Source organism: Oncorhynchus keta, unplaced genomic scaffold, assembly GCF_023373465.1.
Source record: "Oncorhynchus keta strain PuntledgeMale-10-30-2019 unplaced genomic scaffold, Oket_V2 Un_scaffold_8670_pilon_pilon, whole genome shotgun sequence".
Classification (NCBI taxonomy): domain Eukaryota; kingdom Metazoa; phylum Chordata; class Actinopteri; order Salmoniformes; family Salmonidae; genus Oncorhynchus; species Oncorhynchus keta.
In genome coordinates this window covers 104693-130000 of record NW_026291010.1, presented here as the reverse complement: position 1 = coordinate 130000, position 25308 = coordinate 104693, and the positions used below count along the sequence as shown (strand labels likewise).

Sequence of the window (25308 nt, the reverse complement as noted above, 5' to 3'; positions counted from 1 at the left end):
CTAACTAACCAAGATATGTAACGGCTACTAACTAACCAAGATATGTAACGGCTACTAACTAACCAAGATAGGTAATTACTATTAACTAACTAAGATAGGTAACTACTATTACCTAACCAATATATGTAACGGCTACTAACTAACCAAGATATGTAACGGCTACTAACTAAACAAGATATGTAACGGCTACTAACTAACCAAGATAGGTAATTACTATTAACTAACTAAGATAGGTAACTACTATTACCTAACCAATATATGTAACGGCTACTAACTAACCAAGATATGTAACGGCTACTAACTAACCAAGATAGGTAACTACTATTAACTAACCAAGATATGTAACGGCTACTAACTAACCAAGATAGGTAACTACTATTAACTAACCAAGATATGTAACTACTATTAACTAACCAAGATATGTAACGGCTACTAACTAACCAAGATATGTAACGGCTACTAACTAACCAAGATAGGTAACTACTATTAACTAACCAAGATATGTAACTACTATTAACTAACCAAGATATGTAACGGCTACTAACTAACCAAGATATGTAACTACTATTAACTAACCAAGATATGTAACTACTATTAACTAACCAAGATATGTAACGGCTACTAACTAACCAAGATATGTAACGGCTACTAACTAACCAAGATATGTAACGGCTACTAACTAACCAAGATAGGTAACTACTATTAACTAACCAAGATATGTAACTACTATTAACTAACCAAGATATGTAACGGCTACAAACTAGCCAAGATATGTAACTACTATTAACTAACCAAGATATGTAACGGCTACTAACTAACCAAGATATGTAACTACTATTAACTAACCAAGATATGTAACGGCTACTAACTAACCAAGATAGGTAACTACTATTAACTAACCAAGATATGTAACTACTATTAACTAACTAAGATATGTAATGGCTACAAACTAACCAAGATATGTAACGGCTACTAACTAACCAAGATATGTAACGGCTACTAACTAAACAAGATATGTAACGGCTACTAACTAACCAAGATATGTAACGGCTACTAACTAACCAAGATATGTAACGGCTACTAACTAACCAAGATATGTAACGGCTACTAACTAACCAAGATAGGTAACTACTATTAACTAACCAAGATATGTAACTACTATTAACTAACCAAGATATGTAACGGCTACTAACTAACCAAGATATGTAACGGCTACTAACTAACCAAGATAGGTAACTACTATTAACTAACCAAGATATGTAACGGCTACTAACTAACCAAGATATGTAACGGCTACTAACTAACCAAGATAGGTAACTACTATTAACTAACCAAGATATGTAACTACTATTAACTAACCAAGATATGTAACGGCTACTAACTAACCAAGATATGTAACGGCTACTAACTAACCAAGATAGGTAACTACTATTAACTAACCAAGATAGGTAACTACTATTAACTAACCAATATAGGTAACTACTATTAACTAACCAAGATATGTAACTACTATTAACTAGCCAATATATGTAACGGCTACTAACTAAACAAGATAGGTAACTACTATTAACTAACCAAGATAGGTAACTACTAACTAACCACGATAGGTAACTACTATTAACTAACTAAGATAGGTAACTACTATTAACTAGCCAAGATAGGTAACTACTATTAACTAACCAAGATAGGTAACAACTATTAACTAACCAAGATAGGTAATGACTACTAACTAACTAAGATAGGTAACTACTAACTAACCAAGATATGTAATGGCTACTAACTAACCAAGATAGGTAACGGCTATTAACTAACCAAGATAGGTACCTACTATTAACTAACCAAGATATGTAACTACTATTAACTAACCAAGATATGTAACGGCTACAAACTAGCCAAGATATGTAACGGCTACTAACTAAACAAGATATGTAACTACTATTAACTAACCAAGATATGTAACGGCTACTAACTAACCAAGATATGTAACGGCTACTAACTAACCAAGATATGTAACGGCTACTAACTAACCAAGATAGGTAATTACTATTAACTAACTAAGATAGGTAACTACTATTACCTAACCAATATATGTAACGGCTACTAACTAAACAAGATATGTAACGGCTACTAACTAAACAAGATATGTAACGGCTACTAACTAACTAAGATAGGTAACTACTATTACCTAACCAATATATGTAACGGCTACTAACTAAACAAGATATGTAACGGCTACTAACTAACCAAGATAGGTAATTACTATTAACTAACTAAGATAGGTAACTACTATTACCTAACCAATATATGTAACGGCTACCAACTAACCAAGATATGTAACGGCTACTAACTAACCAAGATAGGTAATTACTATTAACTAACTAAGATAGGTAACTACCATTAACTAACCAAGATATGTAACGGCTAATAACTAAACAAGATAGGTAATTACTATTAACTAACTAAGATAGGTAACTACTATTACCTAACCAATATATGTAACGGCTACTAACTAAACAAGATATGTAACGGCTACTAATTAAACAAGATATGTATCGGCTACTAACTAACTAAGATAGGTAACTACTATTACCTAACCAATATATGTAACGGCTACTAACTAACCAAGATATGTAACGGCTACTAACTAACCAAGATAGGTAACTACTATTAACTAACCAAGATATGTAACGGCTACTAACTAACCAAGATATGTAACTACTATTAACTAACCAAGATATGTAACGGCTACTAACTAACCAAGATATGTAACGGCTACTAACTAACCAAGATATGTAACTACTATTAACTAACCAAGATATGTAACGGCTACTAACTAACCAAGATATGTAACTACTATTAACTAACCAAGATATGTAACTACTATTAACTAACCAAGATATGTAACTACTATTAACTAACCAAGATATGTAACTACTATTAACTAACCAAGATATGTAACGGCTACAAACTAGCCAAGATATGTAACTACTATTAACTAACCAAGATATGTAACGGCTACTAACTAACCAAGATATGTAACGGCTACTAACTAACCAAGATATGTAACGGCTACTAACTAACCAAGATATGTAACGGCTACTAACTAACCAAGATATGTAACTACTATTAACTAACCAAGATATGTAACGGCTACTAACTAACCAAGATAGGTAACTACTATTAACTAACCAAGATATGTAACTACTATTAACTAACCAAGATATGTAACGGCTACAAACTAGCCAAGATATGTAACTACTATTAACTAACCAAGATATGTAACGGCTACTAACTAACCAAGATATGTAACTACTATTAACTAACCAAGATAGGTAACGACTATTAACTAACCAAGATAGGTAACTACTATTAACTAACCAAGATAGGTAACTACTATTAACTAACCAAGATATGTAACTACTATTAACTAGCCAATATATGTAACGGCTATTAACTAAACAAGATAGGTAACTACTATTAACTAACCAAGATAGGTAACTACTATGAACTAGCCAAGATAGGTAACTACTATTAACTAACCAAGATAGGTAACAACTATTAACTAACCAAGATAGGTAATGACTACTAACTAACTAAGATAGGTAACTACTAACTAACCAAGATATGTAATGACTATTAACTAACCAAGATAGGTAACTACTATTAACTAACCAAGATATGTAACTACTATTAACTAGCCAATATATGTAACGGCTACTAACTAAACAAGATAGGTAACTACTATTAACTAACCAAGATAGGTAACAACTAACTAACCAAGATAGGTAACTACTATTAACTAACTAAGATAGGTAACTACTATTAACTAGCCAAGATAGGTAACTACTATTAACTAACCAAGATAGGTAACAACTATTAACTAACCAAGATAGGTAATGACTACTAACTAACTAAGATAGGTAACTACTAACTAACCAAGATATGTAACGGCTACTAACCAAGATAGGTAACTACTATTAACTAGCCAATATATGTAACGGCTACTAACTAAACAAGATAGGTAACTACTATTAACTAACCAAGATAGGTAACTACTAACTAACCAAGATATGTAACTACTATTAACTAACTAAGACAGGTAACTACTATTAACTAGCCAAGATAGGTAACTACTATTAACTAACCAAGATAGGTAATGACTACTATCTACTAACTAACTTAGATAGGTAACTACTATTAACGAACCAATATATGTAACGGCTACTAACTAAACAAGATAGGTAACTACTATTAACTAACTAAGATAGGTAACTACTATTAACTAACCAAGATAGGTAACTATTATTAACAAGAGAAAATAGGTAACTACTATTAACTAACCAAGATATGTAACGGCTACTAACTGAACAAGATAGGTAACTACTACTAACTAAACAAGATAGGTAATGACTAATAACTAAGATAGGTAACTACTAACTAACCAAGATAGGTGATAGCTATTAACTAGCCAAGATAGGTAATGAGTACTAACTAAACAAGAAAGGTAATGACTATTAACTAAACAAAATAGGTAACTACTACTAACTAAACAAGAAAGGTAAGGACTACTAACTAACCAGCATAGGGAACTACTACTAACTAAACAATATAGGTAATGACTACTAAATAAACAAGATAGGTAACTACTATTTACTAACCATTATATGTAACTACTACTCTACAGTCATGGTAACTACTGTTCACATACTAAGATAGGTAACTACTATTAACTAGCCAAGATAGGTAACTACTAACTAACTAACTAAGTAGGTAAATATGTTTAACTACCCAATATAGGTAACTATTACTAACTCAATTAGGTAACTACTATTAACTAAACAAGATAGGCAGCTACTCTTAACTAACCAATATATGTAACTATTAACTAGTCAAAATAGGTACAGTGGTTTCTCAACTAAACGTTTTGCGGGACTTAGAGGTCATTTGTGGTTTAGTACGGTACCCTGCGTCACCACTTCATTGCTCCAGACCACCACCAGGGGGAGTCAGAGCACTGATTATGCTTTTGGGTCCCAAGGCGCTGCTGTATCTCTAACTGACAATGAATGGGCGACATAAACCTAAATAGAAACTGATAATTGTGCACGACTTCAAAATTTCATTTCAATGAACTGAATGATGAGGATGAAGAAGGTGATTGAATTTAGAACAATAGTGTAAGAATTGCTATTCCTCTGTCCTGCACGCACACTCCCAGGGAAATGCACTTATTGTTGTGTAGGTGGGTGAGAGAGAAAACATACATTTCATCCATTTTAAATTCAGGCTGTAACACAACAAAATGTGCAATAAGTAAAGGGGTATGAAGACTTTCTGAAGGTGCTGTAACTAGCTACATGAAACAAATATGATATGTAACTAACTAGACAACAAATGATTTACAATGAGCAACTTCTGTACACTGTAAATACTACCACCCTTGGTCATAGATAATATAATAATAAATAATAATAATATATGCCATTTAGCAGACGCTTTTATCCAAAGCGACTTACAGTCATGTGTGCATACATTCTACTTATGGGTGGTCCCGGGGATCGAACCCACTACCCTGGCGTTACAAGCGCCATGCTCTACCAACTGAGCTACAGGACCACCAGGTTCTTTGTGCAGGTTCTTTGTTCCATCTCAACACCATTGTGTCCTGTCCTGTAGCTAAGGTTGAGCAGGTGACGTTTGATGTGATGGAGCTTCATGCTCGTCCTGAACTGGCAGCACAGCAACGCATGGTGGACGACGCCTCTGGACAGGTTCAGGTGAGACACACCAAGGCTATTGCTTGTTATCTTTTCATTTGGACAAACATCTAATATTGTTTTCAATTGAGTTTTAATTCTTTTGGGGGATTTGAAGCAACTAAATATGTGAAATATATGCTGCCAGGAGAGGGCGAAGTTTCAAACATAAATTACTAGGTAGCTTCTTGATTCTCCTTACATGTACTACTAATGTTGAAATGCTGAAACACATTGGACAGGTGTTAACGTTGTCTGAGCTATATAAACTATACAAACCAAAGCCTCCCACACGTGCTTTCTGTCCGAACACTAAAACTGAAACTAAATCATTTAAAAAACAAATAGAAATATTTTTATACAACTAAAACTAAATAAAAACTAGCAAATCAGGGCTGAAAACTAACTGAAACTAAACGGATATTCAAACCAAGGCCGAGTTTCAGGAGCTATTTGACCTATCAAGCTAGAAAGGTTTTCTCAGGAACGCAGCCCGCGATGCGGTTAGCCATTGTGGCTGGGACCGCAGATTGTCCTGGGTTTGTGGCTGTCTGGATCCCTGCTGTGGTTTTCAATCTTCCCTGTGACCTGCCCTGTCTGGAACTGCGAGGACTAACAGTGTAACCTACGTTGCTATAGCTACCATGACAAAGACCAAAGCCAGCAGGAGTATCGTTGTGGACAGTGGTGTCTCTATCACACGTGAATGATATTTTAAATGAACAAAAAAATAGTTCTACAGTTGTAACAACAACAAGAAAATAGCTACAAGTGTTTTGTCCAAATACTGGTGGAGTCAACTAATAAAATAATGGACGACCTGAGAGGTCCAGGACCTGAAGAACAGCTTCTCCCAGGGTCACCTCGATGAGTAGAAACAGGAGAACAGCAGTTCTCCCAGGGTCACCTCGATGAGTAGAAACAGGAGAACAGCTTCTCCCAGGGTCAGCTCGATGAGTAGAAACAGGAGAACAGCAGTTCTCCCAGGGTCACCTCGATGAGTAGAAACAGGAGAACAGCAGTTCTCCCAGGGTCACCTCGATGAGTAGAAACAGGAGAACAGCTTCTCCCAGGGTCACCTCGATGAGTAGAAACAGGAGAACAGCAGTTCTCCCAGGGTCACCTCGATGAGTAGAAACAGGAGAACAGCTTCTCCCAGGGTCAGCTCGATGAGTAGAAACAGGAGAACAGCAGTTCTCCCAGGGTCACCTCGATGAGTAGAAACAGGAGAACAGCTTCTCCCAGGGTCAGCTCGATGAGTAGAAACAGGAGAACAGCAGTTCTCCCAGGGTCACCTCGATGAGTAGAAACAGGAGAACAGCTTCTCCCAGGGTCACCTCGATGAGTAGAAACAGGAGAATGACAAATGATAGCAATCTTTAAGTCATTGTGAGAGGACATCAGTTCTGTGTGTGAATACATGATATCAATGAAGAATAAATCGGACTGTCTCGAGGGACAAATAAGGCAGAATAATATGGTTGTGGAGGACCAAGTGAGGGAAATGATCTCTAAGAAATTGAAGCTGGACCACAGGAAGATTAAGGTAAAGTCCCACAGGACTGGAAAACCCACCACCGGCCCAGGTGACAAGCCAAGGCAGATAATAGCCAAGTTCCTGAATTCAAGGACAACTGTTCTGGAAGGAGCCAAGAACTTGAGCGGAACGTACAGTACCAGTCGAAAGTTAGGACACACACCTACTCATTCAAGGAATTTCATTTATTTTTACTATTTTCTACATTGTAGAATAATTGTAAAAACATCAAAACTATGAAATAACACATATGGAAGCATGTAGTAACCAAAAAAGTGTCAAACAAATCAAAATACACTTTAGATTTTAGATTCTTCAAAGTAGCCATCCTTCGCCTGTATGGTTGACAGAGATGGATCAAAATGAGTGGCTGATATGTCTGGCTGCACCTCTGACTGGCTGACTGTAAAATGAGAAATTATGTGACTAAATTTAACAAAAATGAGAAGAAACTATATTATGAAGCAAAGATCAATGAAATAAAGAATGATGGGAAAAAAACGTACTGTAAAAAAACGTACTGTAAAAAAACATACTGTAAAAAAACGTACTGTAAAAAAACATACTGTAAAAAAACGTACTGTAAAAAAACATACTGTAAAAAAACATACTGTAAAAAAACGTACTGTAAATGAAATGATGGTCAGAAAGACAAATTCAACTCCATCTTTCATCCAATCAGATGGCTTATTCATCACAAAACCATTTGATGTTGACAATTATTTGAATGATTACTTCACAGTCAAACTTAGGCAGGAAATGCCAACAACAAACAGTGAGCCATCATATTCATGCATAACAAAACACGTAATGAAAGAAAAGCATTGCAAGTTTGAATTTTGTAAAGTTAGCGAGGGAGAGGTGGAAAAAAATATTGCTATCGATTAATAATGTCAAACCTCCTGGCATTGACAACTTAGATGGAAAGCTACTGAGGATGCTTTTGCAACAGCTAATGGGGATCCAAATAAAATACCAAAAATACCAAACACCTACTCCCACAATTACTTACTTAAACTTGCAATGGTCTTTATCCAGATCTGGCGTATAGAGGACCTGGAGTTGAGAGAGCTCCACCCCAGCTCGTTCGGTCAGTTCTACGGAGGAGACTGTTACCTGGTGCTCTACACCTACAAGAGAGCTAACAAGCTGCAGTACATACTCTACATGTGGCAGGTAAGACATTGACAACAACAGGTTCAGACCATGTCTTCTTTAGTGGATATAATGCCTTGAGTTTCAACATTATAGTGTTGGTCAACGTTGATAGTCTGTGCTCCTGAGGCTAGTCAGTGTATAGTTAATTAAACACTAGAAGCTGAGACTAGTTAGTGTATAGTTAATTAAACACTAGAAGCTGAGACTAGTTAGTGTATAGTTAATTAAACACTAGAAGCTGAGACTAGTTAGTGTATAGTTAATTAAACACTAGAAGCTGAGACTAGTTAGTGTATAGTTAATTAAACACTAGAAGCTGAGACTAGTTAGTGTATAGTTAATTAAACACTAGAAGCTGATACTAGTCAGTGACTAGTTAATTAACCTGCGTGTTGTGCTGGGTGTGTGTGACTGACGTGTGTCTTGGTTTACGGTGCAGGGTCGCCATGCTACTCAGGATGAGATCACATCGTGTGCCTATCAGGCCGTTGCCATGGACAACAAGTACAGCGGAGTGCCGGTCCAAGTCAGGGTGGTCATGGGAAAAGAGCCGCGTCACTTCCTGGCCATCTTTAAAGGAAAACTCATCATCTTCGAGGTGAGATCATCTTTCATCTGGTGACATGGTCCTTCATCTTAAAGAGATAGTTCATCCAAAATCTGAATTTGAGTGAAATGGCCCTTTCCTTGAGTTTATTCTGAAGGTCCATGGTGACAGAATCCATAACAATCCATGATTTACTTCTGTCTACAGCCTGAAGTTAGCATGTTAGCATCGCTGGATTTCATCAGTGGTTCCAGGAGAACCGACGTTAGCAAAGCTGCATCGCAAGCTGAAACTTCCTCAAAAACGCTTCAAACTAACTAATTGGGTAGAGTCCATAATTGTGAAGAACCCGTCTGTGTTTTCTTCACCATGGGAATCTTGTTATCTTTTAATGGTCGAATGCTCTGATACTTCCTATGTTTACTGGTCAGTTTAGTTCACATCTGGAAAGCAAACCATGTCGAAGTGCCCCAGGTAACCACCGATTAAATGTGATGAAGCTAACATGCTGGATTATTGTGGATTCTGTCACCATGGATCTGCAGACAACTCAAGGAAAGGGACATTTCACCCCAAATGTAGATTTTGGATGAATTATCCCTTTAAGATGATGTGTGTGTGTGTGTGTGTGTGTGTGTGTGTGTGTGTGTGTGTGTGTGTGTGTGTGTGTGTGTGTGTGTGTGTGTGTGTGTGTGTGTGTGTGTGTGTGTGTGTGTGTGTGTGTGTGTGTGTGTGTGTGTGTGTGTGTGTGTGTGTGTGTGTGTGTGTGTGTGTGTGTGTGTGTGTTCAGGGTGGTACAGGCAGAGCGGGGGTGACTAACCCAGGCCCGGGAGCCAGACTGTTCCAGGTTCGAGGGACTCATGAGATGAACACCAGGGCTACTGAGGTCCCAGCCCGCTCCTCATCACTCAACACCAATGATGTGTTCCTGCTAAAAACTGACCACACGATTTACCTGTGGTACGGCAAGGTACTAAACTGTTACCTGTGGTACGACAAGGTACTACACTGTTACCTGTGGTACTTACTGCAAGGTACTACACTGTTACCTGTGGTACGGCAAGGTACTACACTGTTACCTGTGGTACTGCAAGGTCAGACACTGTTACCTGTGGTACGGCAAGGTACTAAACTGTTACCTGTGGTACGGCAAGGTACTACACTGTTACCTGTGGTACGGCAAGGTACTACACTGTTACCTGTGGTACGGCAAGGTACTACACTGTTACCTGTGGTACGGCAAGGTACTAAACTGTTACCTGTGGTACGACAAGGTACTACACTGTTACCTGTGGTACGGCAAGGTACTAAACTGTTACCTGTGGTACGACAAGGTACTACACTGTTACCTGTGGTACTTACTGCAAGGTACTACACTGTTACCTGTGGTACGGCAAGGTACTAAACTGTTACCTGTGGTACGGCAAGGTACTAAACTGTTACCTGTGGTACGGCAAGGTACTACACTGTTACCTGTGGTACGGCAAGGTCAGACACTGTTACCTGTGGTATTTCAAGGTACGATGTTTGACAGGGATTCTATAACGGTTGGGTCTTATCCTGAATGCTAATATGTTAAAACACAGACACCAGCATTCCAGCTGGTGTCTATTCCACAAGTTACCACTGGCTAAATATATGACGTTAAAATGCCTATACACTCTGATCCATCTGACTACGCAATGCATCAGCCCAGCCAGGCAATTTATAGACTTGATCTCCACTATAAAAAGCATCTAGCATCTCACATTTCTTTTAGACTAACATTTAGTTTCCAACAGTGGAGATATAAGGGCACAAGGCGAGACCCAGATGCAGACACAGGAGGCAGATGGTTAGAGTCCAAGATGTTTATTAACAATACAAAAGGGGAAGGCAAGAGAATGGTAGTGGACAGGCAAAAGGTCAAAACCAGTTCAGAGTTACAGAATGGTCAGGCAGGCTCGAGGTCAGGACAGGGCAAGCAGAATGGTCAGGCAGGCTCAAGGTCAGGGCAGGGCAGGCAGAATTGTCAGGCAGGCTCGAGGTCAGGGCAGGGCAGGCAGAATGGTCAGTCAGGCTCGAGGTCAGGGCAGGGCAGGCAGAATGATCAGGCAGGCTCGAGGTCAGGGCAGGCAGAATGGTCAGGCAGGCTCGAGGTCAGGGCAGGGCAGGGCATGCAGAATGATCAGGCAGGCTCGAGGTCAGGGCAGGCAGAATGGTCAGGCAGGCTCGAGGTCAGGGCAGGCAGAATGGTCAGGCAGGCTCGAGGTCAGGGCAGGCAGAATGGTTAGACAGGCTCGAGGTCATGGCAGGGCAGGCAGAATGGTCAGGCAGGCTCGAGGTCAGGGCAGGCAGAATGGTTAGGCAGGCTCGAGGTCAGGGCAGGCAGAATGGTCAGGCAGGCTCGAGGTCAGGGCAGGCAGAATGGTCAGGCAGGCTCGAGGTCAGGGCAGGCAGAATGGTCAGGCAGGCTCGAGGTCAGGGCAGGCAGAATGGTCAGGCAGGCTCGAGGTCAGGGCAGGCAGAATGGTCAGGCAGGCTCGAGGTCAGGGCAGGCAGAATGGTCAGGCAGGCTCGAGGTCGGGGCAGGGCAGGCAGAATTGTCAGGCAGGCTCGAGGTCAGGGCAGGGCAGGCAGAATTGTCAGGCAGGCTCGAGGTCAGGGCAGGCAGAATGATCAGGCAGGCTCGAGGTCAGGGCAGGCAGAATGGTCAGGCAGGCTCGAGGTCAGGGCAGGCAGAATGGTCAGGCAGGCTCGAGGTCAGGGCAGGCAGAATGGTTAGGCAGGCTCGAGGTCATGGCAGGGCAGGCAGAATGGTCAGGCAGGCTCGAGGTCAGGGCAGGCAGAATGGTTAGGCAGGCTCGAGGTCAGGGCAGGCAGAATGGTCAGGCAGGCTCGAGGTCAGGGCAGGCAGAATGGTCAGGCAGGCTCGACGTCAGGGCAGGCAGAATGGTCAGGCAGGCTCGAGGTCAGGGCAGGCAGAATGGTCAGGCAGGCTCGAGGTCAGGGCAGGCAGAATGGTCAGGCAGGCTCGAGGTCGGGGCAGGGCAGGCAGAATTGTCAGGCAGGCTCGAGGTCAGGGCAGGGCAGGCAGAATTGTCAGGCAGGCTCGAGGTCAGGGCAGGCAGAATGGTCAGGCAGGTGGGAATGGAGCAAGAAAATCAGGCAAAGGTCAAAACCGGGATATTCAATATTCAATGTCGATCTCCAGCTCTTCCACAGTAATGAACGTGTTGGGACGAGACAAACAGACAGGCAGACAACGTTTCTCAGCCAGTAGAAATCATGAATCAGCTGGCATCATTTTTAAAGATATGAAATGGCAATTGATAAAAAGAAAAGCAATATAACGTGCAGCTTGTTTACAGTCTTTCCAGCTTCAGTTTGAAGTGATTGTGTTCGCTGTGTTGTTGGCTCGCTCCTCTGAACAACAGTGTCCAGCTTCAGTTTGAAGTGATTGTGTTCGCTGTGTTGTTGGCTCGCTCCTCTGAACAACAGTGTCCAGCTTCAGTTTGAAGTGATTGTGTTCGCTGTGTTGTTGGCTAGCTCCTCTGAACAACAGTGTCCAGCTTCAGTTTGATGTGATTGTGTTAGCTGTGTTGTTGGCTAGCTCCTCTGAACAACAGTGTCCAGCTTCAGTTTGAAGTGATTGTGTTCGCTGTGTTGTTGGCTCGCTCCTCTGAACAACAGTGTCCAGCTTCAGTTTGAAGTGATTGTGTTCGCTGTGTTGTTGGCTAGCTCCTCTGAACAACAGTGTCCAGCTTCAGTTTGATGTGATTGTGTTCGCTGTGTTGTTGGCTCGCTCCTCTGAACAACAGTGTCCAGCTTCAGTTTGAAGTGATTGTGTTCGCTGTGTTGTTGGCTAGCTCCTCTGAACAACAGTGTCCAGCTTCAGTTTGATGTGATTGTGTTAGCTGTGTTGTTGGCTAGCTCCTCTGAACAACAGTGTCCAGCTTCAGTTTGAAGTGATTGTGTTAGCTGTGTTGTTGGCTAGCTCCTCTGAACAACAGTGTCCAGCTTCAGTTTGAAGTGATTGTGTTACCTGTGTTGTTGGCTAGCTCCTCTGAACAACAGTGTCCAGCTTCAGTTTGAAGTGATTGTGTTAGCTCTGAACAACAGTGTCCAGATTGTGTTAGCTGTGTTGTTGGCTAGCTCCTCTGAACAACAGTGTCCAGCTTCAGTTTGAAGTGATTGTGTTAGCTGTGTTGTTGGCTAGCTCCTCTGAACAACAGTGTCTTGACTAGTGAGCACATTTTTTATGCCAGGCGAAATCACACCTCATTAGTTATTGTTATGGATGGAACCAAATAAATGTCACTAGAAAACTGCTTAAACAAATGCAAATGCAGCTACTTTGTTGTTATTCTGGATGCACTTTTTGACGTGACTGTAAGTTAGCCGTAGTTGGCTAGTTAGCAAGGGACAAGAACGTTGCCAGCCAGTATGGCAATGGAACATGTAGAACGAACGACTGGGTCTCATCCATCGATACACAACAAAAAGACTGAACGACTGGGTCTCATCCATCGATACACAACAAAAAGACTGAACGTCTGGGTCTCATCCATCGATACACAACAAAAAGGCTGAACGACTGGGTCTCATCCATCGATACAGAACAAAAAGACTGAACGTCTGGGTCTCATCCATCGATACAGAACAAAAAGACTGAACGACTGGGTCTCATCCATCGATACAGAACAAAAAGACTGAACGACTGGGTCTCATCCATCGATACAGAACAAAAAGACTGAACGACTGGGTCTCATCCATCGATACAGAACAAAAAGACTGAACGACTGGGTCTCATCCATCGATACAGAACAAAAAGACTGAACGACTGGGTCTCATCCATCGATACAGAACAAAAAGACTGAACGACTGGGTCTCATCCATCGATACAGAACAAAAAGACTGAACGACTGGGTCTCATCTCTAGTAACCAAACCAATAGAACGAACAACCAGCCAGCTTAGGTAGCAACCCTAGATTTGTATCGGGACTATATATTGTGGAAGAATGAAATAGTGTCAATAAATTCAGCAAAATAATGTTTTTAATAAAAATATTCCAATAATTGTTGTTCACCTGCTGAAATGCCCTTGAAGCTGACGTTTGATAGATATATTGGCACGGTTTGAAGCCTGCCTGACCATTCTGCCTGCCCTGACGTTTGATAGATATATTGGCACGGTTTGAAGCCTGCCTGACCATTCTGCCTGCCCTGACGTTTGATAGATATATTGGCACGGTTTGAAGCCTGCCTGACCATTCTGCCTGCCCTGACGTTTGATAGATATATTGTCACGGTTGAAGCCTGCCTGACCATTCTGCCTGCCCTGACGTTTGATAGATATATTGGCACGGTTTGAAGCCTGCCTGACCATTCTGCCTGCCCTGACGTTTGATAGATATATTGTCACGGTTGAAGCCTGCCTGACCATTCTGCCTGCCCTGACGTTTGATAGATATATTGGCACGGTTGAAGCCTGCCTGACCATTCTGCCTGCCCTGACGTTTGATAGATATATTGTCACAGTTGAAGCCTGCCTGACCATTCTGCCTGCCCTGACGTTTGATAGATATATTGTCACGGTTGAAGCCTGCCTGACCATTCTGCCTGCCCTGACGTTTGATAGATATATTGGCACGGTTGAAGCCTGCCTGACCATTCTGCCTGCCCTGCCCTGACGTTTGATAGATATATTGGCACGGTTGAAGCCTGCCTGACCATTCTGCCTGCCCTGACGTTCGATAGATATATTGTCACGGTTGAAGCCTGCCTGACCATTCTGCCTGCCCTGACGTTTGATAGATATATTGGCACGGTTGAAGCCTGCCTGACCATTCTGCCTGCCCTGCCCTGACGTTCGATAGATATATTGGCACGGTTGAAGCCTGCCTGACCATTCTGCCTGCCCTGACGTTTGATAGATATATTGTCACGGTTGAAGCCTGCCTGACCATTCTGCCTGCCCTGACGTTCGATAGATATATTGGCACGGTTTGAACCCTGCCTGACCATTCTGCCTGCCCTGACGTTCGATAGATATATTGGCACGGTTGAAGCCTGCCTGACCATTCTGCCTGCCCTGACGTTTGATAGATATATTGGCACGGTTGAAGCCTGCCTGACCATTCTGCCTGCCCTGACGTTCGATAGATATATTGGCACGGTTGAAGCCTGCCTGACCATTCTGCCTGCCCTGACGTTCGATAGATATATTGGCACGGTTTGAACCCTGCCTGACCATTCTGCCTGCCCTGACGTTTGATAGATATATTGGCACGGTTGAAGCCTGCCTGACCATTCTGCCTGCCCTGACGTTCGATAGATATATTGGCACGGTTGAAGCCTGCCTGACCATTCTGCCTGCCCTGACGTTTGATAGATATATTGTCACGGTTTGAAGCCTGCCTGACCATTCTGCCTGCCCTGACGTTTGATAGATATATTGGCACGGTTGAAGCCTGCCTGACCATTCTGCCTGCCCTGACGTTTGATAGATATATTGGCACGGTTGAAGCCTGCCTGACCATTCTGCCTGCCCTGCCCTGACGTTCGATAGATATATTGGCACGGTTGAAGCCTGCCTGACCATTCTGCCTGCCCTGACGTTTGATAGATATATTGGCACGGTTGAAGCCTGCCTGACCATTCTGCCTGCCCTGACGTTTGATAGATATATTGGCACGGTTGAAGCCTGCCTGACCATTCTGCCTGCCCTGCCCTGACGTTCGATAGATATATTGGCACGGTTGAAGCCTGCCTGACCATTCTGCCTGCCCTGACGTTTGATAGATATATTGGCACGGTTGAAGCCTGCCTGACCATTCTGCCTGCCCTGACGTTTGATAGATATATTGGCACGGTTGAAGCCTGCCTGACCATTCTGCCTGCCCTGACGTTTGATAGATATATTGTCACGGTTGAAGCCTGCCTGACCATTCTGCCTGCCCTGACGTTCGATAGATATATTGGCACGGTTGAAGCCTGCCTGACCATTCTGCCTGCCCTGACGTTTGATAGATATATTGTCACGGTTGAAGCCTGCCTGACCATTCTGCCTGCCCTGACGTTCGATAGATATATTGTCACGGTTGAAGCCTGCCTGACCATTCTGCCTGCCCTGACGTTCGATAGATATATTGGCACGGTTTGAAGCCTGCCTGACCATTCTGCCTGCCCTGACGTTTGATAGATATATTGTCACGGTTGAAGCCTGCCTGACCATTCTGCCTGCCCTGCCCTGACGTTTGATAGATATATTGTCACGGTTGAAGCCTGCCTGACCATTCTGCCTGCCCTGACGTTCGATAGATATATTGGCACGGTTTGAAGCCTGCCTGACCATTCTGCCTGCCCTGACGTTTGATAGATATATTGTCACGGTTGAAGCCTGCCTGACCATTCTGCCTGCCCTGCCCTGACGTTTGATAGATATATTGTCACGGTTGAAGCCTGCCTGACCATTCTGCCTGCCCTGACGTTTGATAGATATATTGTCACGGTTGAAGCCTGCCTGACCATTCTGCCTGCCCTGACGTTTGATAGATATATTGTCACGGTTTGAAGCCTGCCTGACCATTCTGCCTGCCCTGCCCTGACGTTTGATAGATATATTGTCACGGTTGAAGCCTGCCTGACCATTCTGCCTGCCCTGACGTTTGATAGATATATTGTCACGGTTGAAGCCTGCCTGACCATTCTGCCTGCCCTGACGTTTGATAGATATATTGTCACGGTTGAAGCCTGCCTGACCATTCTGCCTGCCCTGACGTTTGATAGATATATTGTCACGGTTGAAGCCTGCCTGACCATTCTGCCTGCCCTGACGTTTGATAGATATATTGTCACGGTTGAAGCCTGCCTGACCATTCTGCCTGCCCTGACGTTTGATAGATATATTGGCACGGTTGAAGCCTGCCTGACCATTCTGCCTGCCCTGACGTTTGATAGATATATTGGCACGGTTGAAGCCTGCCTGACCATTCTGCCTGCCCTGACGTTTGATAGATATATTGGCACGGTTGAAGCCTGCCTGACCATTCTGCCTGCCCTGACGTTTGATAGATATATTGGCACGGTTGAAGCCTGCCTGACCATTCTGCCTGCCCTGACGTTTGATAGATATATTGGCACGGTTGAAGCCTGCCTGACCATTCTGCCTGCCCTGACGTTTGATAGATATATTGGCACGGTTGAAGCCTGCCTGACCATTCTGCCTGCCCTGACGTTCGATAGATATATTGGCACGGTTTGAAGCCTGCCTGACCATTCTGCCTGCCCTTACGTTTGATAGATATATTGGCACGGTTGAAGCCTGCCTGACCATTCTGTCTGCCCTGACGTTTGATAGATATATTGGCACGGTTGAAGCCTGCCTGACCATTCTGTCTGCCCTGACGTTTGATAGATATATTGGCACGGTTGAAGCCTGCCTGACCATTCTGTCTGCCCTGACGTTTGATAGATATATTGGCACGGTTGAAGCCTGCCTGACCATTCTGCCTGCCCTGACGTTTGATAGATATATTGGCACGGTTGAAGCCTGCCTGACCATTCTGCCTGCCCTGCCTTGACGTTTGATAGATATATTGTCACGGTTGAAGCCTGCCTGACCATTCTGCCTGCCCTGACGTTTGATAGATATATTGGCACGGTTGAAGCCTGCCTGACCATTCTGCCTGCCCTGACGTTTGATAGATATATTGCCGGTTGAAGCCTGCCTGACCATTCTGCCTGCCCTGACGTTTGATAGATATATTGGCACGGTTGAAGCCTGCCTGACCATTCTGCCTGCCCTGACGTTTGATAGATATATTGGCACGGTTGAAGCCTGCCTGACCATTCTGCCTGCCCTGACGTTTGATAGATATATTGGCACGGTTGAAGCCTGCCTGACCATTCTGCCTGCCCTGACGTTTGATAGATATATTGGCACGGTTGAAGCCTGCCTGACCATTCTGCCTGCCCTGACGTTCGATAGATATATTGGCACGGTTTGAAGCCTGCCTGACCATTCTGCCTGCCCTTACGTTTGATAGATATATTGGCACGGTTGAAGCCTGCCTGACCATTCTGTCTGCCCTGACGTTTGATAGATATATTGGCACGGTTGAAGCCTGCCTGACCATTCTGTCTGCCCTGACGTTTGATAGATATATTGTCACGGTTGAAGCCTGCCTGACCATTCTGCCTGCCCTGCCCTGACGTTTGATAGATGTATTGGCACGGGTTGAAGCCTGCCTGACCATTCTGTCTGCCCTGACGTTTGATAGATATATTGGCACGGTTGAAGCCTGCCTGACCATTCTGCCTGCCCTGACGTTTGATAGATATATTGTCACGGTTGAAGCCTGCCTGACCATTCTGCCTGCCCTGACGTTCGATAGATATATTGTCACGGTTTGAAGCCTGCCTGACCATTCTGCCTGCCCTGACGTTTGATAGATATATTGGCACGGTTGAAGCCTGCCTGACCATTCTGCCTGCCCTGACGTTCGATAGATATATTGGCACGGTTGAAGCCTGCCTGACCATTCTGCCTGCCCTGACGTTTGATAGATATATTGTCACGGTTGAAGCCTGCCTGACCATTCTGCCTGCCCTGCCCTGACGTTCGATAGATATATTGGCACGGTTGAAGCCTGCCTGACCATTCTGCCTGCCCTGACGTTCGATAGATATATTGGCACGGTTGAAGCCTGCCTGACCATTCTGCCTGCCCTGACGTTTGATAGATATATTGGCACGGTTGAAGCCTGCCTGACCATTCTGCCTGCCCTGCCCTGACGTTTGATAGATATATTGGCACGGTTGAAGCCTGCCTGACCATTCTGCCTGCCCTGCCCTGACGTTCGATAGATATATTGGCACGGTTTGAACCCTGCCTGACCATTCTGCCTGCCCTGACGTTCGATAGATATATTGGCACGGTTGAAGCCTGCCTGACCATTCTGCCTGCCCTGACGTTTGATATATATATTGGCACGGTTGAAGCCTGCCTGACCATTCTGCCTGCCCTGACGTTCGATAGATATATTGGCACGGTTGAAGCCTGCCTGACCATTCTGCCTGCCCTGCCCTGACGTTTGATAGATATATTGGCACGGTTGAAGCCTGCCTGACCATTCTGCCTGCCCTGCCCTGACGTTCGATAGATATATTGGCACGGTTGAAGCCTGCCTGACCATTCTGCCTGCCCTGACGTTCGATAGATATATTGGCACGGTTGAAGCCTGCCTGACCATTCTGCCTGCCCTGACGTTTGATAGATATATTGGCACGGTTGAAGCCTGCCTGACCATTCTGCCTGCCCTGACGTTCGATAGATATATTGGCACGGTTGAAGCCTGCCTGACCATTCTGCCTGCCCTGACGTTTGATAGATATATTGTCACGGTTTGAAGCCTGCCTGACCATTCTGCCTGCCCTGACGTTCGATAGATATATTGGCACGGTTGAAGCCTGCCTGACCATTCTGCCTGCCCTGACGTTTGATAGATATATTGGCACGGTTTGAAGCAAGCCTGACCATTCTGCCTGCCCTTACGTTTGATAGATATATTGGCACGGTTGAAGCCTGCCTGACCATTCTGCCTGCCCTGACGTTCGATAGATATATTGGCACGGTTGAAGCCTGCCTGACCATTCTGCCTGCCCTGACGTTCGATAGATATATTGGCACGGTTGAAGCCTGCCTGACCATTCTGCCTGCCCTGACGTTTGATAGATATATTGGCACGGTTGAAGCCTGCCTGACCATTCTGCCTGCCCTGACGTTCGATAGATATATTGGCACGGTTGAAGCCTGCCTGACCATTCTGCCTGCCCTGACGTTCGATAGATATATTGGCACGGTTTTCCAGTCCTCGACTTTGTCTCCGACCTAACTACATCCGTGCCAATATATCCTCCAAACAACGGCTTCTCGGGCTTCACTTAAAGAGCAGAGGGAAGGGATCAGTTTTCATGTATCTGTATTGTGTGTGACATGTGCCTGTATCCTGCATCTTCTGTCCCAGGGTTGTAGTGGTGATGAGAGAGAGATGGCAAAGGCAGTGGCAGACGTTCTGTCCAGGCAGGATAAACAGGTTGTTATGGAGGGACAGGAGCCTGCTGAGTTCTGGGTGGCTCTGGGAGGGAAAGCCCCTTACGCCTGCGACAAGAGGTACACACACTGCTGACACGGTACACACAGACTGATGACATGGTACACACACACTGCTGACACGGTACACACACTGCTGACACGGTACACACAGACTGATGACACGGTACACACACACTGCTGACACGGTACACACGGACTGCTGACACGGTACACACAGACTGATGACACGGTACACACACACTGATGACACGGTACACACGGACTGCTGACACGGTACACACAGACTGATGACATGGTACACACACACTGCTGACACGGTACACACAGATTGATGACACGGTACACACAGACTGATGACACGGTACACACAGACTGATGACACGGTACACACAGACTGATGACACGGTACACACACACTGATGACACGGTACAAACAGACTGATGACACGGTACAAACAGACTGATGACACGGTACAAACAGACTGATGACACGGTACACACAGACTGATGACACGGAACACACAGACTAATGACACGGTACAAACAAACTGATGACACGGTACACACAGACTGATGACACGGTACACACAGATTGATGACACGGTACACACAGACTGATGACACGGTACACACAGACTGATGACACGGTACACACACTGCTGACACGGTACACACAGACTGATGACACGGTACACACAGACTGATGACACGGTACACACAGACTGATGACACAGTACACACACACTGATGACACGGTACACACACACTGATGACACGGTACACACAGACTGATGACACGGTAAACACACACTGCTGACATGGTACACACACACTGCTGACACGGTACACACACACTGATGACACGGTACACACAGACTGATGACACGGTACACACAGACTGATGACACGGTACACACAGACTGATGACACAGTACACACAGACTGATGACACGGTACACACAGACTGATGATACGGTACAAACAGACTAATGACACGGTACACACACACTGATGACACGGTACACACAGACTGATGACACGGTACACACAGACTGATGACACAGTACACACAGACTGATGACACGGTACACACAGACTGATGACACAGTACACACAGACTGATGACACGGTACACACAGACTGATGATACGGTACAAACAGACTAATGACACGGTACACACACACTGCTGACACGGTACACACAGACTGATGACACGGTACACACAGACTGATGACACAGTACACACAGACTGATGACACGGTACACACAGACTGATGACACAGTACACACACACTGCTGACACGGTACACACAGACTGATGACACGGTACACACAGACTGATGACACAGTACACACAGACTGATGACACAGTACACACACACTGATGACACGGTACACACAGACTGATGACACGGTACACACACACTGCTGACACGGTACACACACACTGCTGACACGGTACACACACACTGATGACACGGTACACACAGACTGATGACACGGTACACACAGACTGATGACACGGTACACACAGACTGATGACACGGTACACACAGATTGATGATACGGTACAAACAGACTAATGACACGGTACACACACACTGATGACACGGTACACACAGACTGATGACACGGTACACACACACTGCTGACACGGTACACACACACTGATGACACGGTACACACACACTGATGACACGGTACACACAGACTGATGACACGGTACACACAGACTGATGACACGGTACACACAGACTGATGACACAGTACACACAGACTGATGACACGGTACACACAGACTGATGATACGGTACAAACAGACTAATGACACGGTACACACACACTGATGACACGGTACACACAGACTGATGACACGGTACACACACACTGCTGACACGGTACACACAGACTGATGACACAGTACACACAGACTGATGACACGGTACACACAGACTGATGACACAGTACACACACACTGCTGACACGGTACACACAGACTGATGACACGGTACACACAGACTGATGACACAGTACACACAGACTGATGACACAGTACACACACACTGATGACACGGTACACACAGACTGATGACACGGTACACACACTGCTGACACGGTACACACACACTGATGACACGGTACACACAGACTGATGACACGGTACACACAGACTGATGACACGGTACACACAGACTGATGACACGGTACACACAGACTGATGACACAGTACACACAGACTGATGACACGGTACACACAGACTGATGATACAGTACAAACAGACTAATGACACGGTACACACACACTGATGACACGGTACACACAGACTGATGACACGGTACACACACACTGCTGACACAGTACACACAGACTGATGATAATAGAACTAGGATGACAATGGAACTAGGATGACACTAGAACTAGGATGACACTAGAACTAGGATGACACTAGAACTAGGATGAAACTAGAACTAGGATGACACTAGAACTAGGATGACACTAGAACTAGGATGACACTAGAACTAGGATGAAACTAGAACTAGGATGACACTAGAACTAGGATGAAACTAGAACTAGGATGACACTAGAACTAGGATGACACTAGAACTAGGATGACACTAGAACTAGGATGACACTAGATGACACTAGAACTAGATGACACTAGAACTAGGATGAAACTAGAACTAGGATGACACTAGAACTAGGATGACACTAGAACTAGGATGAAACTAGAACTAGGATGACACTAGAACTAGGATGACACTAGAACTAGGATGACACTAGAACTAGGATGACACTAGAACTAGGATGACACTAGAACTAGGATGAAACTAGAACTAGGATGACACTAGAACTAGGATGAAACTATAACTAGGATGACACTAGAACTAGGATGACACTAGAACTAGGATGAAACTAGAACTAGGATGAAACTAGAACTAGGATGACACTAGAACTAGGATGACACTAGAACTAGGATGAAACTAGAACTAGGATGAAACTAGAACTAGGATGACACTAGAACTAGGATGAAACTAGAACTAGGATGAAACTAGAACTAGGATGAAACTAGAACTAGGATGACACTAGAACTAGGATGAAACTAGAACTAGGATGACACTAGAACTAGGATGACACTAGAACTAGGATGACACTAGAACTAGGATGACACTAGAACTAGGATGACACTAGAACTAGGATGACACTAGAACTAGGATGAAACTAGAACTAGGATGACACTAGAACTAGGATGACACTAGAACTAGGATGACACTAGAACTAGGATGAAACTAGAACTAGGATGACACTAGAACTAGGATGACACTAGAACTAGGATGACACTAGAACTAGGATGAAACTAGAACTAGGATGACACTAGAACTAGGATGACACTAGAACTAGGATGACACTAGAACTAGGATGACACTAGAACTAGGATGGCACTAGAAGGTCACTTTAACTCTACCTACATGTACGTATTACCTCAATTACCTCAATTACCTCGACAAACCGGTGACCCAGCACATTGACTCTCTACTGGTACCCACTCTATGTAGCCTCACTATTGCTCATTTTATTTTAATGCTGATATTTACTTACTTTTTTTATTTTTTATTGGTTTATTATGTATTTTTTTTACTTAACACGTTTTCCTTCTGAACTTCTTAAAGTATTGTTGGTTAAGGGGTTGTAAGTAAATGTTTCACAATAAGGTCATGACTGTTGTATTCTGAGCATGTGACAAATACAATTTGATTTGAAAAAATAAATGATAATATAACTATAACTACGATGATACTAGAATGATACTAGGATGACACTGGAACAAGGGTGACACTGGAACAAGGATGACACTGGAACAAGGATGACAATAGAACTAGGATGACACTAGAACTAGGATGACACTGGAACAAGGATGACACTAGAACTAGGATGGCACTAGAACTAGGATGACACTAGAACTAGGATGACACTAGAACTAGGATGACACTAGAACTAGGATGACACTAGAACTAGGATGACACTAGAACTAGAATGACACTAGAACTAGGATGACACTAGAAATAGGATGACACTAGAACTAGGATGACACTAGAACTAGGATGACACTAGAACTAGGATGACACTAGAACTAGGATGGCACTAGAACTAGGATGACACTAGAACTAGGATGACACTAGAACTAGGATGACACTAGAACTAGGATGACATTAGAATTAGAACTAGGATGACACTATATATAGGATGAAACTACAACTAGAATTACACTAGTGTCTAGATTTTTCATGTTCAGGTCCCTATTGCAATATCTTTAGATGTAATCCTGCTATTGGTAGATCTATCGGTCTGAACATGTCATTTGACTCTGTGACATCAAATGCTGTCATGTGACTTTGTGACGTCACATCCTGTCTATCAGACTGCAGAAGGAGGAGACTCCCCACAGCCCTCGGTTGTTTGAATGCTCCAATCAGACTGGTCGGTTCAGGATGACAGAGGTGGAGGACTTGACTCAGGAGGACCTGGACCAGGATGATGTCATGCTGCTAGACACCTGGGAGGAGGTGAGGGGTCAGGGGTCATCACTTTGGTTACCTGGGAGGAGGTGAGGGGTCAGGGGCCATGACTATTGTTACCTGGAAGGAGGTGAAGGGTCAGGGGCCATGACTATAGTTACCTGGGAGGAGGTAAGGGGTCAGGGGCCATGACTATAGTTACCTGGAGGAGGTAAGGGGTCAGGGGTCATGACTATAGTTACCTGGGAGGAGGTGAGGGGTCAGGGGCCATGACTATAGTTACCTGGAGGAGGTAAGGGGTCAGGGGCTATGACTATAGTTACCTGGAGGAGGTAAGGGGTCAGGGGCCATGACTATAGTTACCTGGGAGGAGGTGAGGGGTCATGACTATAGTTACCTGGGAGGAGGTAAGGGGTCATGACTATAGTTACCTGGGAGGAGGTAAGGGGTTTGGGGCCATGACTATAGTTACCTGGAGGAGGTAAGGGGTCAGGGGCCATGACTATAGTTACCTGGAGGAGGTAAGGGGTCAGGGGCCATGACTATAGTTACCTGGGAGGAGGTAAGGGGCCATGACTATAGTTACCTGGGAGGAGGTAAGGGGTCAGGGGCCATGACTATAGTTACCTGGAGGAGGTAAGGGGTCATGACTATAGTTACCTGGGAGGAGGTAAGGGGTCAGGGGCCATGACTAT

The 25308-nt window shown here is 44.1% G+C and overlaps 1 protein-coding gene across 1 annotated transcript in view; it reads left to right on the top strand.

Moving 5' to 3' along the window:
- vill (villin-like) overlaps nt 1-25308 on the top strand; it is a 95918-nt gene that overhangs the window by 46462 nt on the left and 24148 nt on the right. Inside the window, 6 exon segments of the mRNA XM_052517593.1 lie at nt 5677-5777; nt 8332-8469; nt 8891-9049; nt 9789-9968; nt 20009-20154; nt 24517-24661. Coding sequence (XP_052373553.1) covers nt 5677-5777; nt 8332-8469; nt 8891-9049; nt 9789-9968; nt 20009-20154; nt 24517-24661 — 869 coding nt within the window.